This window comes from Danio aesculapii, chromosome 7 (genome assembly GCF_903798145.1).
Source record: "Danio aesculapii chromosome 7, fDanAes4.1, whole genome shotgun sequence".
Classification (NCBI taxonomy): domain Eukaryota; kingdom Metazoa; phylum Chordata; class Actinopteri; order Cypriniformes; family Danionidae; genus Danio; species Danio aesculapii.
Genome location: NC_079441.1, coordinates 58,570,222 through 58,584,074, shown reverse-complemented (window position 1 = coordinate 58,584,074; position 13,853 = coordinate 58,570,222). Strand labels below are relative to the sequence as shown.

The 13,853-nt window shown below is 36.0% G+C and overlaps 1 protein-coding gene across 1 annotated transcript in view; it reads right to left on the bottom strand.

The window, feature by feature from the left end:
* The window catches only part of adam19a (ADAM metallopeptidase domain 19a), a 218,183-nt gene that overhangs the window by 32,899 nt on the left and 171,431 nt on the right, over positions 1-13,853 (bottom strand). Inside the window, exons 12-17 of the mRNA XM_056462266.1 lie at positions 11,828-12,005; positions 8,898-8,987; positions 5,121-5,316; positions 1,739-1,847; positions 1,052-1,256; positions 306-383 (exon numbers count right to left, since the gene is read on the bottom strand). Coding sequence (XP_056318241.1) covers positions 306-383; positions 1,052-1,256; positions 1,739-1,847; positions 5,121-5,316; positions 8,898-8,987; positions 11,828-12,005 — 856 coding nt within the window. The remainder of the gene's footprint in view (positions 1-305; positions 384-1,051; positions 1,257-1,738; positions 1,848-5,120; positions 5,317-8,897; positions 8,988-11,827; positions 12,006-13,853) is intronic.

Sequence of the window (13,853 nt, the reverse complement as noted above, 5' to 3'; positions counted from 1 at the left end):
TTACCTCTAAAGCAATGTTTTTAAATTAGTAATGGAGGTTTACCTTGAGATTTAAATCTCTAGCAGAAAGAAGTAGTTCCTCACACATGGATTTTTTAAAACACTCAGTGGTTGTTTCTTACTGATCAACACACTTGTATAAATGCATACTGGTAGCTTTGTGATATAGCTGTGATTAGATACAGTTTATCACTGTGATCTACTCTTCTTACTTTTTCTCTTGTATATACTGTATATATATTGCATATATACTGCACATATACTGTATATATATATATATATATATATACAGAAGAATTACTTACTCCATGTCCATGGCAACGGGCAATGCAGGATTCCAGTTCAGTGAAAGAGGCATTTTGACATCGCCGATCTTTGCACACCTGAAGGAAAGGAAAACCAGAATAAATCAACACTTCAACGCAAGACATTCATTTTATTAATACATAAATGAAATATTGATTAAATGACACACTGTGAAACATTCTCAAGACATGTCTCCACTGAATAATACACAACTAATTAAGTTTAATATCAAAAGCTAAATGAAGATTTATATAAACTGAATATACATATTGAATCAATAAAAAATGTACTCATTCATTTCTTTTCAACTTAGTCCCTTTATTAATCAGGGGTCGTCACAGCGGAATGAACCGCCAACCTATCCAGCATATGTTTTACGCATATGTTTGCCCTTTCAGCTGCAACCCAGTACTGGGAAACATCCATACACACTCATTCACACACATACACTACGGACAATTTAGCTTATTCAGCTCTGGGTCCTCCGGTTTCCCCCACAGTCCAAACACATGCGCTATTGGGAACTGGATATAGGCTAATTTGCATATGTATGTAGTGTATGTGTGTGAATTAGGGGGTATGGATGTTTTCCAGTACTGGGTTGCGGCTGGAAGGGCATCCGCTGCGTAATAACATATGCTGGATAAGTTGGCAATTCATTCCACTGTGGCGACCCCTGATTAATAAAGGGACTAAGTGGAAAACAAATTAATGAATGAATAATAATAATAATATTAATGCTTGCCTTCCCCTCTCCACACTTGGTGCCCGTCATGACAAGCCCAGGGTCTGGAAGATCGCCCTGCCCATCTTGAGTGCTGTAAACAAAGGTGCCCCGACACTTCACCTCAATGCCGTCTGTCCGGATGGTGGTGTCTATGGACACAGCATTAGTGCCCTTTGGCTTCTTGGCAGCACTGTGGCACTGTATCTTACCGCATTTGGCATCACTGTTGGCAGATTTGACATGAGAGATGGAAAGTTCTCAATCACAGTCATCTTTGCTCGCAGCCATTTCAGCATAAAGTCAGCCATGGGAAAAGCAAATTAGATAACAGTCTGATCGAAAGAAAATCTCATCTTAAAAATCACACTGGTTTTGAGAATGACGAATAAGCTGCAATTTTTTTTTCACTTTTATACAAGTTTGTCAAATGTAAAAACTGCTGAGTCTGCAGTGCTGCAACTTTTTTAGATTATTTCTTTCATTCACTTCTTAATACATTAGCTTGTTCTTTATAATGTATTAGTTTGTTCTTTTTAATGTACAGGTAAAGCCACAAGAGAAATAACTATGCTGTAAGGGGTTTAAAGAAGTCTGAATTGCTACTTGCAGAAATTGCAGATTTCCCTTCAGGTCAGCAAGTTCTTTGACAGGAACTGTATATTGCTTATATATCCGGCTGCTTGAAATACTGAAGTACCACCTCACCTCTTCTCACACTTCATGTAGTTGCCATGACTGTCCTTGCCGCAGTTTCCAAAGGCGTTTCCCGCAGCGTTCACATCTTGAAAACAGGCGTCATGTGCCGGCTGTGCACCTGGACATATCCACTTATTTAGTTAACACACGTTATCTCTGAGAAATGTCAATTACAGTCAGGGTCTCCAAACAGAGCTGTAGAGTAAACATGACTCTACTGGCTTCATGCCACCAGTTATTTCTTCATTAAAGATAATGTAATAAATTCAAGTGGAAATTGTTTGAGCAAAAGTATTTAAAAGGTGAATATGCCACTAGTAGCATTTTTAATATTGTGCTACGTTACAAATAATTAAATGATTTAACAATTAAAAATTAGCTGCTCAATTATTGACTATGATAATATCTGTTGCACGCAGAGACCATCAAACACGTCAACATCCACTCACCCTTCAAATGACAAAGTACATTTGCTGTGATCTGTCTGTTTGACAGCCAAAGAGGCTGACTGGACACGAGCCCAGAACACACTGGAGGTGTACAGCCAAACGCCATGAGCTCTCACTAAATAATCAACATCAAGCACTATTTGATCATCGCTGCTGACTAAACACTGAAGGGTTTATTAGGATTAAAACATTATTCTGAAAGCTGGGTTTAGGGAATTAAAAGAGATATTTGGCATAAGATTCTTTTTGGTATAAATGAGCATTCAATAAGAACGAATTATCAAAAAATTCAATTTAATCTAAACTTTATTGATTTTTATTAATATAAAAAAATCTTATTTTTTGAAACAGAAATAAACTGAATATTATCTGAAGTTAAATGATTTATAATGAAAGTGATCATGTTGTGCCATTATGTAAACAGAATGATACAAAGAACACAAAATTGTTCTTTATTATTATTATTATCATTTATATATTTATTAAAGAAATGTGTTATGCTCACCAAGCCTGCATTTATTTAATCCTACATACAAAGTAAGTATTTACAATTTTAAATAGTGTTTTTTTAATTTAACCCTTGTGCATTGGGCAAATTAACTTCCCTTTTGGTATGTACGTGATGAAACATCTACTGAATTAATAATATGTCAAATGCATCAGTTAAATATTTTACTTTTTTTTTTTTTTTTTGCATAATTCTGTTATTCAACCCCAGCCCTGATCAAAACTACTAAATGTTTTTAAAAATCACAGGATTTTAACTCAACTAGATTTTAATTTATTCTCCCTAATTTACTGTTCGTGGCTGTTTTTGTCCCATTGGACTTATATTATAACCACATTTGATGGTGCATAAATAAACAGTCTTTGTTTTTGTTTACTCCATGTAGTTCTGAGAGCTGAGATGCATATTTTGATTTTCTCAGACACATCAAGGTAAGTACGTAAAGGTCACTCTCATACTCTCACACACTCACAGACCCAACTACACACACTTTATTTTGCTGTTATACTCCATATAAAAATCGAGAAACTAAGCTTTTTTTGCACAGGCCTATCTAAAGGGTTAATGGTGTCAACTGAGGATCAACATTAACAATGACAAATTTGACCTCATCCCAACAAGGAAAACCACCAACAATCAAAAATGCTTGAGTAAGTGGTGTCATGGTCTTGTAATAAAACATGTGGTTATAATGAAAGTCAATGGGGCAAAAACAGCCAGCAACATTAAATTAGGAATAAAAAAAATGACAATTAATCAAAAACAATGCATCAAAGGCAATGTTGTTTTACATGTCTAAGACTGTGATAAAAAGGTTTAAAAAAATCCTGTCCACATTTACTTTTTATATTGAAAATATGTCATCTTGTGTGTTTTTTTTCACCAAATCAGTGACATCATTTATGATTTTAGCTATTTAACAGTTAAAATACTGTATTTTTCAAAACAATTTAGTCGTTTTGATCAGGACTGAGGTTTATTAACAGATTTATGCAAATAATAATAATAATAATAATTTGATGCATTTTACAGCAGTTTAATTCAGTAGATGTTTTCATCCCAAACATAATGAAAGGGTAGTACATTTGTGTCAAAATGTGTGTCAAAATAAAACGTGTCTGCAAAAATCATTCCGCTAGCTAAAACACAGAAAAAGTTATGGCCAAATTAAGACTCAAAGTCATCCCAAAGTGGATGAAAACATCCCCAACAGTACACATTGTTTAAATTGCCTAATTTAAAAAAAATGTATTATCATTTTTTTAAAAACAGTTATAGTGCTTTTAAAACAGTTGTATAACAGCAAAACAGATGTTTTCCATAACATCACATGTCTTTACTGTCATTACACGTTAATTCTAATCTTACTGATTCATTTAGTGCATTTTTGCTGAAAAACTATATTAACTAAAACAAAAATGTTATCACTCTCTTAAACTACTGTAGAGAGCCATTTTCATACAAATAATGTTCCTTGAGGATCAGTTTTGTACCTTTGTAAAAAAAATTGTACCTTATATGGTACAGAAAATACCTCTTATGATATTGTTCTATACCTTTTTAAGGTACACTCTCAGAAATAAAGGTACAAGAGCTGTCACTGGGGCAGTACCTTTTACAAAAGGTACATATTTGTACCTGAAGTGTCCATAATGGTACCTCAAAGGTACTTTTTAGCTACATTTGGGTACTAATATGCACTTTTATAGGTACCACTGTGGACTATTTTAGTACAAATATGTATCTTTTAAAAATGTACTGCCTCAGTGACAGCGCTTGTACCTTTATTTCTGAGAGTGTATTAAAATGAAGGTACACAATTGTTCTCATAAAACATACAGTAAGCGTTGGACAACACCTTTATTACAATATCTATGAAAATATATATGACTGGAAAGACAAAGTGATAATTTCCATATTAAGTCATGATTCATAGTTTAAAAGCATGTTTAAAGAAACTCATAAACATTCATTGTTAAGTTCTATAATTCAAAACATCTGTTAAACAAAACTATAGGTGTTGTAAACTAAACATTTAAGGCATTTTAAATAAATGTTTGGTAAGCATTTTTGACACTGTTAAGGTACAAAATATCTTGTCACTGTAGTGGTACCTTCATGGATCAGATTTGTACCTTTGATGAAGGTACAATATTGTATCGGCAGGTTTTAAAAACCAAAGGAACATTTTGGTTTCCTGTGGTACAAAACATGTTTTTAAAGGTACAAACTGCAATGGTACAAATTAGTTTTTTTTTTGTCTTAAGGTACAATTATGTCCCATAAATAGGTACTGCCCCAGTGACAATGGTTTGTACCTTCTTTGGTACAACATTGTGCCATTTTTTCTAAGAGTTAATGAATCCATAATATAACTTTCAAATGTAATTTCTCTAAAAACTAAAGGCACATGGCCAGACAGCATGTATCTTACCGTAACCCCACAGCTGCAGGCACTGCTGTTCATGGGTCAGACACATGCCATTATAGCAGTAGGCACGACCATACTGACATGATGACCCGTCCAGGAGGTAAACGTTGGAGGGGCAGTAAGGAGAGCCTCCTGTGCAGTATTCCGGCAGATCACAGGCACCGGCTGGTCCACGGCACATGGTGCCGGCTTGCTTCAGCTGTGGGCAGAGGGCACGATAAGTAGACTAGAGGACTTTGATGAAAGAAGAAGAGAGCAGGTGGTGGGCAAACTACATACAGAGAACATAGTGATATGAAAGTGTAGCCGCTGGTGTTTCTCTAGAATGCAGAAACAAAGATGACGACTACTGTAAATGCCTTACTAGCATCAAATCTGTGCAAGAGATAAAGAAGCGCAAGTAAAATGATAAGCATCCTTAAGAGAACATACCCCCTTTAAACATTAGCAGATGGAATATTTGATTTTAATTAAGTTTTATTAAATGTTGAAATTAATATTTGTGTATTCATGTTAGGTAATACAGTATTTTTAATTAACTAAACTTAACAAATGGAACTTCACTGAAAAGTAGGGCTGCACAATATTGAAAAAACTCATATTGTGATTATTTGTTTTTCTGCAATATATATTGAAATGTGCAGGCCTAAAGCCAGGCTGGTGAAAGGGGTGGTTCTTTTTTCTAAAATCGTGGACTTTGTGCAGTTATTCACTTCATTTTCGATTTAATTATGGTTTAAATACTGCATTTAGTGACATTTTAAGTACTATTTTTAGCTGGATTAGCTTGTCAAGTGGTCATTATATCCACACTTTTTGATGTAGTAAAAATATTTCCTAAAGATTTAGAATAAAGAAATATGAAGAAAAAAAAATACTTATTTTTAAAATACAAATTCATTACATCATATATCATTAAGGAAAACACTGAAATATGTTAAAGTTTTAAATTAAAAACTGTAGCCTATTGTCATTTATTAGGCAAATAACAAACTGGCTAGAACATTGAACTTTCCTTGGTCAGAACTTGCCCATTTGTATATTGAACAATTAAAACATAATAATAATAATAATAATAATAATAATAATAATAATAATAATAATAATAATAATAATAATAATAATTATAATTATAATAATAATTATTATTATTATTATAATAATGTAACAATTAACAATATTGTAATAATAACGATTTTTCTTGCCTGTCTTGTAAAAAGTCCATTTGAAAATTCATGGATAACAACATTAACTTGACTAGCATTAAAATAAGGTCCTTTTTTCTTTCGCATTTTTTTCTTTAAAAAAAATAAAGGCTATTCTCTATTTAACAACAATACAGTAAGTCAGTAGTGAAAGATGACTTCATTTACGTCAGATTCTGCTTGGTCCTAAAGGCTTTGATGAATTATTTTCACAATTTATGATGGCTTAGCAGTCAAAATAGGACAAATGAGCTCATATATAAGACAAATTCTGGACCTTTTTCAGTGGGGTTGGGTCTTTTGAACCACCTGAACCCCCCTGGATACAAGGCTGATATGAATATAATTGCTCAAGGGGACTTAAAAACTATTTGCAAATAATTCATAATTGTACATCGATTGGGATGATCGAGCATCTGCAAAAATATAAATATAATAATCCAAAAATATACACAATAAAATTCAAGTGCAGATGAAAACAATAAAACTAAGTTCCTATCATTCGAAAAAAATGATATAAACAGAACTTTATGGTTTTTGGTGGAGTCTAACAATATTGAGAGAGATTCAGTAATTAAATGGGAAATATGTAAATGTTGACATAGCAGATCCTGCGATATGAGTGTTGCAGATTCACATATTGTGATATCGATGCTGAAACAATATACTGAACAGCCCTAATGAAAAGTGTGACCACATAAAATAATGAATTTTATATAATAATGTATGTACAGTGCATCTGGACAGTATTCATATTACAGCCTTATTCCAAAATTCTACATTTTATTCAAAATTCTACACATAATAGCCCATAATGACAATGTGAAAATGTTTTTTTTGAAAAATCTTGCAAATTTATTAAAATTAAAGACCTGAAAAGTCCATAAGTACTGAAAACTACATAAGTATTCACAGCCTTTGCTGTGAAGCTCTAAATTTAGCTCAGGTACATTCTGTTTCCACAGATCATTCTTGAGATGTTTCAGCAGCTTAATTGGAGTTCACCTGTGGTAAATTCAGTTGATTGGACATGATTTGAGAAGGCATACACCTGTCTATATAAGGTCCCAGGGTTGACAGTGCATGTCAAAGCACAAACCAAGCATGAAGACAAAGGAATTGTCTGTAGACCTCCGAGACAGGATTGTCTCGAGGCACAAGGCTGGGGAAGGTTATAGAAAAATTTCTGCTGCTCAGAAAATTCCAATGAGCACAGTGGTCTCCATCGTCCATAAGAGGAAGATGTTCGGAACCACCAGGACTCTTCCTAGAGCTGGCCGGCCATCTAAGCTAAGTGATCAGGGGAGAAGGGCTTCAGTCAGGGAGGTGATCAATAACCCGATGGTCACTCTGTCTGAGCTCCAGCATTCTTCTAGAGAGAGGATAACCTTACAGAAGGACAAGCATCTGTGCAGCAATCCACCAATCAGGCCTGTATGGTAGAGTGGCCAGACGGAAGTCACTCCCCGCCTGGAATTTGCCAAAAGGCATCTGAAGGAGTCTCAGACTACAAGAACCAAAATTCTTTGATCTAATGAGGCTAAAATTGAACCCTTTGGAGTTGAATACCAGGTGTTGTGTTTGGAGAAAGCCAGGCACCACTCATCACCAGGCTAATACCATCCCTACAGTGAAGCATGATGGTGGCAGCATCATGGTGTTGGGATGTTTTTCAGCAGCAGGAACTGGAAGACAAGTCAGGAAAGAGGGAAAGATGAATGCAGCAATGTACAGAGACATCCTGAATGAAAACCTGCTTCAGAGTGCTCTTGACCTCAGATTGGGGCAACGGTTCATCGTCCAGCAGGACAATGACCCAAAGCAAACCACCAAAATATCACTAGAGTGGTTTCACAACAACTCAGTGAATGTCCTTGAGTGGCCCAGCCAGAGCCCAGACCTAAATCATATTGAACATCTCTGCATAGATTTGAAAATGGCTGTACACCGTCGCTTACCATCCAACCTGATAGAGCTTGAGAGGTACTGCAAAGAGGAATGGGCAAAAATTTTTTTGTGGCATCATATTCAATAAGACTTGAGGCTGTAATTGCTGCCAAAGGTGTATCAACAAAGTATTGAGCAAAGGCTGTGAATACTTATGTACATGTGATTTTTTCAGGTTTTTTTAATCTTTAATAAATCTGTAACAATTTTAAAAACTCTTTTTTTCACATTGTCATTATGGGATATTGTGTGTAGAATTTTGAGGAAATAAATTAATTAAATTCATTTTGGAATAAGGCTGTAACATAAAAAATTTGGAAAAAGCGAAGCGCTATGAATACTTTCCGGATGCACTGTATAATGTTGTAATAGCAGAAATCTAATTTCTTCAGTATAAACAGCTAGTTTGAGACTGCGTCAATGAAAAATAGATGACTTTTGCATCCAAATGCTGTGGTTAAGACATAACCAAGGTTTAACAGGGCCAGGGTAACCTGCTAAGCCTCGACCACTTATATATAAAACATACTAAATGAGAACAGAGGACAGAGTTGAAGCGAAAGAGGGAAGCAGCAGGAGAGAAAATAAATAAATAAATAGATAAATAGACAGATAAATAGTTATGCACCTTGCAGCCCTCACAGCAGACCCCGTGGGCACACTGTGCATCCACCTTCAAAGTGCAATTGCTGGGGTGGCAGCAATCATTGGTGCACTCCTGAGGGAGATAGAAAAAAAATTCACATACACACATAAGGCACTTCTAAAAAGGCTACCAAAGCAAATCAACATGTGGCCTTCAACTTACATGGTCAGCCACTCTCAGAGCAAGTAAAATTGCAAGGAAATTGCATATGCACATGCACTCACACACACGCACGCATGCACGCACACATGTGCAAATCTTACTAAAATGTACAATTGACCTTGTACATATTAATAAGAATTAGCCAATCCATCATAGTCACAAATTGCCATGAGATCTGTGTTGTAGTAGCTAACAGATCTGAAAATATTTACCTTTTTTTGCCTCCAAAGCATGATTATATTTCATAATGTTATATTATATTTCATAATGTTGCACTGAGGACAACAAATATTAGATGAAGTAGGTCGTATACTGTTTTTATCCACTTTTAACTAATATTTGGTATGACACACTTCTGGTGTGTAGGATGTTTCTCTGGTACAGTGTCTGTATATTTCCTGACTGAGAACATCAACACTATCAATGTTCTCCCACGACCTCTGCAACTAAAGCCAAAGACTATTCTTTTAATTCTGTAAAAAAACAAGATTGTGTGAAAATGACAGTGAGGTAGGCCTAGCTTCTTGTCATCGATCCCAATTGTAAGAGCAACAAATAATAACTTGACTTCTAGTTGATCATTTAGAAAAGTGGCAGATTTTTCCAAAAAATAATCTGTTGAACTGCATCCCAATCATCACAAATACTGCAGAAGACCTATTGGAACCCACATGGACCCAAGATTCTCATAAAAATGAGTCAAGCTTGGTGAGGGTAAAAATCATAGTTTGGGGTTACATTCAGTATGGGGGCGTGGGAGAGATCTGGCAACATCAACAGCCTGAGGTATCTTATACTTCAGCCTTCACATCAAAGTTCCTGAAAGCAAATAGGGTTAACGTGCTCCAAGATTGGCCAGCCCAGTCACCAGAGGTCAACATTATTAAGCATGTCTGGGGTAAGATGAAGGAGGAGGCATTGAAGATGAATCCAAAGAATTTTGATGACCTCTGGGAGTCCTGCAAGAATGCTTTCTTTGCCGTTCCAGATGACTTTATTAATAAGTGATTTGAGTCATTGAGTCAGAGATGTATGGATGCAGTCCTCCAAGCTCATGGGAGTTATACACAATATTCATTCTTTTCCCACTGCACTATGACTTTATATTCTATACTGGACATTATTTCTATACTTTTGTCTAAGCAAAGTCAGACCTTACTGTCCTAACTAAATCATTCAAAATCAAGGCATGATCATATTTTATTTTGGGAAAATAAGCTTAATCTAGAGGCCTTTGCCTTTCATATAAGCCACTTCTGATAACAAATGATTAACTAGAAGTCAAGTTATTATTTGCTGTTCCTAAAACTTAGATTTTTGTCAGTTAGTGTAGAGTATGATGACTTTATTGATATATTTTTTAATTTGTTGTATGGGTATTCTAATGGCCATTTCAACAACAAAAAAAAAAATCGCCTGAACTGAACTTTTACATATGCCAAGTGTTCTAATAACTTCAGCCACCATTGTATTAGCTTGCACATAGCAGCTATTTGCATGCTATGATTAAAGTGCAAAAATAATCAACCAAAAATAGAAACTGCACAGACACTAAAATGCATTTAAAAACGCTTGACGTGTGACACTGATATACACAGTGTGGAGGTGTCGGATGCCCAATAATTATACCATACAGAATATTCATTTAAAATGAATATAGGAAGGGGAGGATGTGTGTGTGTGTGCGTGATGTTTTTAGGGTGTTTAATGAGGAGGAAACAGTCACAACACACATATATGCTCTACATACACACATAGCCTTTCTCTGTCTCACATAAACACACATACACACACACACACACACACGCACACACACACACACACGCACGCACGCACGCACGCACGCACACACACACACACACACACATCAACATAATTTCTACTTCATACATTTTCAGAGCATCAAGGGCAACTGACAGCTATGATTATCACACTAGAAATAAATAAATGGTGTGAATCAGTGACTATAATTAAATAAAAGACATGCATCCAGGACAGGCCTGCACTGTTAATTCTATTTTTTATGTAAATAGAGAGAGTCGGCAGATGATGGTTTGGATTCAAAGGTCAAAATAAAAGTATACTATAACAGCTTTCAGTTACGTACTGCAAACAAGCCTTTTCTGCAAGGTAACTGGTATTGTTTCACTAAATGTTATATTGGCAGCAGGTAACATCCAGAACTGTAGCCCAGGTGTTTATGTATTGACTAGGAGTTACAGACGCTACCTCAGTCTACCTGCACCAGATGGCAAATCACCCAGCCATTATATGCGCACTGACAGCCTGTCAAACACGGCTTTGCAACAAGGTGGGACGCTCCTCATTTTCTCTCTCTAACACACACACACACACACACACAGACACGCGAGCGAACATAAAAAACGCAATTAGCTTTCATCTGTCACTCTTTGGTACAACACCATTTTTCTGCTATAGTTTTGCTAACATTTATTTGTCCACCTTCCATATGGTAAACGAAAACTTTGAGCTGGTTAGTCAGAGACTGTCACAGTAAAAATAATCAAATAATACATCGCATGAATATATCAAGCATTCCATGAATAAACAATTAATGCGTAGTCAATGGTAATTAATATTAACTGTCAAATTTTGATTTATTACATTTACTTCCTACCCACTACTGTTCTCAGGGAAAAAAATATATGAGTAATTCATGATTGGTCTGATTCAATATTCTCTAAATCAATAAGTAATTTCATTCAATAATTCATTTAGGCACAAATCACCTCTGGTTCTCCACAGTCACACTCCTCCCCTTCCTCTACAAAGCCGTTTCCACACCTCTTGCCCCCGACCAGATCCTTCATGTTGGGCATGTTGAACAGGCACATTCCTCCTCCCTTCTGGAAGTAGTTGTCCAGGTCTTTTTTGCTACAGCGGCTGAAGACTTTTGGGAATGGGTGCCTGCAGCGGATTTTAGAAAGGGTAATATATCATTTGTGTGCATAAAATGATTCAAAACTAAATGTGCTGTAATGAAAAAGAGGGAGTTAAGGTGCAATCAGCAAGTCAAATATCAGTAATACAAAAAGCAAAGATGTCCATTGCGTATAATGCTGAGAAACATAAAAAGCAGCTTACACAAAAGTCACTATAAAACCCAAGTAGCTTTTGTATTCAACCCAGTCTCATTCTGAAAACGTACCGCTATATGCATTTCTGGAGATCGCCACATTTGTCCCAGGAGCTACATTTTTTGCAGTGTTTGTTTTCATGAATCCACTAGAGGCCGCTGTGTATGCTCTTTGATATCTCAGATTTCTCTGGCGAGTGCCTGCTCTTCTTGCGTAAATCCACTAGAGGCTAAATCCACGCGATCAATTCTCTCACACGCTCGCTAGCTCTTCTCTCTGCTCACGCAAAACTTTTTGGATTTTTGTCAGTCTTGGGGCGGGACTTGGTTTAATTGTTATCTCTAACACTATTGGTTACCCTCCCTTTCCAGGGATTGAATGCAAGTTAAAATATTACACCATTAAATAAAAAATATATCTATAGTTTGCAAGTCATAATCATAAGAAACATACTGAGATGCTTTCTAATGACATAATCTCGAGAAACTGTCAAATAATAATGATTAATCTTTTACAATACTAACATTCTCGTAAAAATGACTTTTTGAACCCATTTGATTTGTCCCATACAGCACTTGTCTGGTTTGCTGAACTTTACTTCTATGCTGGTTAACCACAACAAATGTCACCCGTGTGCTCAATTATTTTTGGCATAGAATTGCTGTCAGCACCAATTGACCAGTGACCACCCACATCCCTAAACCCAGCCAACAGTGTTTTAAAAATCAATCCAGAAAAAGAAAAGCCCTCGCCTGATTTTTACCCCTTTTTAGATTTTACTACATTCCCACCTTGTTATTTACTTGTTTATTTAATCTTTTGGCTTTTGTTTTTGTTTTACTTGCTTTCTGCAACCGCTCTTCACTGGATTCGAGCACCATCATTCTGGTAAACTCCTCTCTGTGTCTTAAGTCCCTGGATGTACATGGCGAGCTACCTGGACAAATTGGTAAGAGCGGAAAAGCCGTCCATATGAAGGTAAGTGGTCAGCTGGTAAGCATGAGGAGGAACGGCGTCATACCGCCCCGTAGCGTTCATTTTAAAGACAAAGTGCAGCCATACATACTTCTGGCTTTGTGAATTTGTGATCTCCAGAAATGTTTATAGGGCTACATTTTCAGAATGAGCATATGTTGCTCGTATTGGTCTTGATTCTTGAATATTGGATGAAGAATATTTTGACCATCATATTCAGCAAAGCGCACTTACTATTGCAATTACTGGATTTCGCCTGTAAAATTTCACAGAGCAATGGTAAATATACCTTTACGCAACTGCAGTGATAAGAAATAAGTAAAAAAACAAACAAAAAGTAAGTAAAAATCCTTTCTTGCGCTTTATTCTAAAAGATATCTTATCTTACCATTCTGCTATTGCAGGGGTACTGGGATCAGTAGACCACTTATTCCACTTCAGCCCATCCAAGCTTCAAAACAATTCACTCTACTGAACAACTATACTTCCCATAAATGATATCCTTTTGTCAGTCACTTCTTGATCTCATGCCAGCAATTTTTTTTTACCTCTATTCAGTTTATGTTTTGTTTACTTCTCATCCAGTTAGCTGGAAACTGCTTAACAGTATATTCTCAGCACTGGGGTTCCTCAGGGCTCAGTCATGGGCTCCCCACTGTTCTCCATTTATACCAAATCTCTCAGAACATTTCTCCAACTTCAT